Genomic DNA, 2,717 nt, shown 5'->3' on the forward strand with positions numbered 1-2,717 from the left:
TAAAACCCCACCATGACGAGGATTATGCACCAACAACAAGCATAACTCTCGAAACGCTCTCCAACTCCACCGTGATTTTGCCACGTGTCCCCACACACCGACCTTGCAAACTCATCCAATCGAGACGGTACACCTCTCCACGCCATTGCGACCGTTACAGTGTGTCTCGCGCATCTTTTGCACTGTCCTACTTTAGCTTTTCAAGTGTGGACTCTCTACAAACTCATTTGGTCGGTTACACAATTACCCAAATCGTACCGTGATTCCGTTTTTACTTTCTTAATCGCGTGAGATACGCGTCATGCCAAGTATAAAATGCTGTCCTCCTACCTTTGCAAACCTAAGCATCATCAACATTCTTCGTTGCACACACAATTCACACTTTATAACTTGCACTGCCAGCTACCTAGCCACACAGTTCCATCATCTTCTGTTTAAGTTTATCAGTGATTATGGCTGAGGAGAATCAGAACAAGAGCCATGAGTACGACACTACTACTGAGGTTGAGATTCAAGACCGTGGAGTTTTCGATTTCCTGGGGAAGAAAAAGGAAGAAGAGAAGCCTCAGGAGGAGGTGATCGTCACCGAGTTTGACAAGGTTAAGGTTTCTGATGAAACCGAGGGAGAGAAGAAGCACAGCCTCTTAGAGAAACTTCACCGATCCAGCAGTAGCTCCAGCTCTGTAAGTTTTTTTTTTTTTTTCTTCTTCTTTTAATTGCATGCATGAAAGAATTAGTGCTGATGAAGATTGAAGACACAGTCCTATAGCGTCTAATTTAAATCAGTCAGAATGTCTTGATCATATATATATATATATATATATATATATATATATATATAAAGTGGAGTACATTCTTACAAAATAAAAATTCTTATATCAGATTTTGATAATTAATTTATATATAAATCAATTATTTAGTAGATATTTGAGAATGTCCTCAAATATTTAATAAATCCGAACAGTGATATATAAATATATTTTATTATGGTAAAATCATTTCTACAACCGCTTTATTTACATTAAAAATAGGTGTATGGTAATAATTCTTCACATTTAATGTTTTCATCTTTTGTATGGTTATGATTCTCTTTCTCTCTCCGCCACATCAGACATCAGCCTGAACAACTTTATTGTTATAACAACTGGTCAGACTTAGTTAAAAATGATAGCTTAGATAATCTTAATCTTATCTAAAGTAGTTCGAGAAATATTTTTTCATTTATATATATATATATATTTATATAAATGTTATAAGATTTATTATTTTAATGTGGTTGATACATATGTTTGCAGTCGAGTGATGAGGAGGATGAAGGAGAAGGTGGGGACAAGAAGAAGAAGAAAAAGGAAAAGAAAGGGCTGAAGGAGAAGATTCAGGAAAAGATAGGATGTGATCACAAGGAAGAGAAGGAGGAGGAGAAGGAGGACACGGCGGTTCCAGTTGAGAAAGTGGAGGTTGATCCGGCACACCTAGAGGAAAAGAAAGGTTTCCTCGACAAGATTAAGGACAAATTGCCAGGTCAGCACAAGAAGATAGAGGAGGTGCCCCCGACATCATCAGAGTATGATGCTGGCCACACTCATGAAGTGGAGGCCAAGGAGAAGAAGGGTCTTTTAGAGAAGATCAAGGAGAAGCTTCCTGGTTATCACCCCAAGCCAAATGAAGAGAAAGAAAAGGAAAGCGGTGCTCATTGAGATTGAGACCCTGTTTTGTTCACAATTAAGGATGATTGTGGTGTGTTTTGTTTAATTTCATCATGGGCTTATTGTATTGTTGGTGTATCTGTCTATATTTCCTCTTTTTCATATGTTGTTTGAACTTTGAAGCATTGTTTTTAAAAAGTATTGAAAAAAAAGGAATGGAATTCTATGGATTTTATTTGTGTAGGGTATTAGAATTTCTCTTAAATAGTTGTTATGTCTATATTTTCGATAAACTAGAAGGAAACAGGAAATTAGACAACTCCTACCTATTAATTTATCGTGGTAGTTAAACTCAAGCATAGAAAGATTTATATTTAGTTTGAGGCACTAAGGAGAAATAAAAATAGCGACATACCGCTACGAATAATCCTGTTGCCAATGAGAGATCCTCAGAATGTTATCAGCAACAAGCCAAAGTATTCACTCTGAAGATCTTTATAATTAGCGGTTAGAGCTGTCAAAAAGGCCCTAACCCATGGGCCACCCCTATAAAATGTAACACCTCGTATATATCCGGTTTGTTATCATATCATCGTATTAAGCTATGTTTAATTAAAAATGCGGAATATCTTTTTCTTTTCAATTATGACATCATTATCATTACCAACTTGCTTAATTAATCAATTAAATAAAACCATGCCTGTATGTAAATTACAAAAGACAGCTAACTGAAATACCTCATTAATTATAATAACAGATATATATCTCTAGTCACGGAACTACAACACGTAGACCGGACCACCTAGCAGTTTATACAACTCAAGCTAAAAGTACTAACAATATAGTGGCATGGACAACTCTCATGCTCACCCAAATAAGGCAACAAAGCCCAACATAAGTCTCAACTCAATAATCATAAATGACAGAAAACATACACATCATCCAATCCAGTCATGCCAGCATAAATAAAACAGCAATAATAATCAACTAAGCTCTGGCCTCCTGCTGCCAGAGGCATCAGTCCCCATACTACCTGAACCTGAAATAAGCATTCCCCAAACGTGGGGTGAG

At 36.7% G+C, this 2,717-nt stretch overlaps 1 protein-coding gene across 1 annotated transcript; it reads left to right on the plus strand.

The window, feature by feature from the left end:
* Positions 1-357: 357 nt before the first annotated feature.
* LOC133283860 (phosphoprotein ECPP44-like) lies at positions 358-1,869 on the plus strand. The gene is made up of 2 exons (XM_061480784.1): positions 358-683; positions 1,296-1,869. Exons 1-2 carry the CDS (start codon positions 453-455, stop codon positions 1,695-1,697), a joined length of 633 nt encoding a protein of 210 aa, XP_061336768.1. The 5' UTR covers positions 358-452; the 3' UTR covers positions 1,698-1,869.
* The last annotated feature ends 848 nt before the right edge of the window (positions 1,870-2,717 follow it).

The sequence above is a fragment of the Gastrolobium bilobum genome, unplaced genomic scaffold (genome assembly GCF_033153095.1).
Source record: "Gastrolobium bilobum isolate Gb01-03AN ecotype WA unplaced genomic scaffold, APGP_CSIRO_Gbil_v1 utg3322, whole genome shotgun sequence".
NCBI lineage: Eukaryota > Viridiplantae > Streptophyta > Magnoliopsida > Fabales > Fabaceae > Gastrolobium > Gastrolobium bilobum.

Excerpts from the sequence above, each read along its gene's own strand:
- LOC133283860 (XM_061480784.1), top strand. The coding sequence starts at position 453 with ATGGCTGAGGAGAATCAGAACAAGAGCCATGAGTACGACACTACTACT. Across the intron at positions 684-1,295 it reads CCAGCAGTAGCTCCAGCTCT|TCGAGTGATGAGGAGGATGA; the intron begins GTAAGTTTTTTT and ends ATATGTTTGCAG.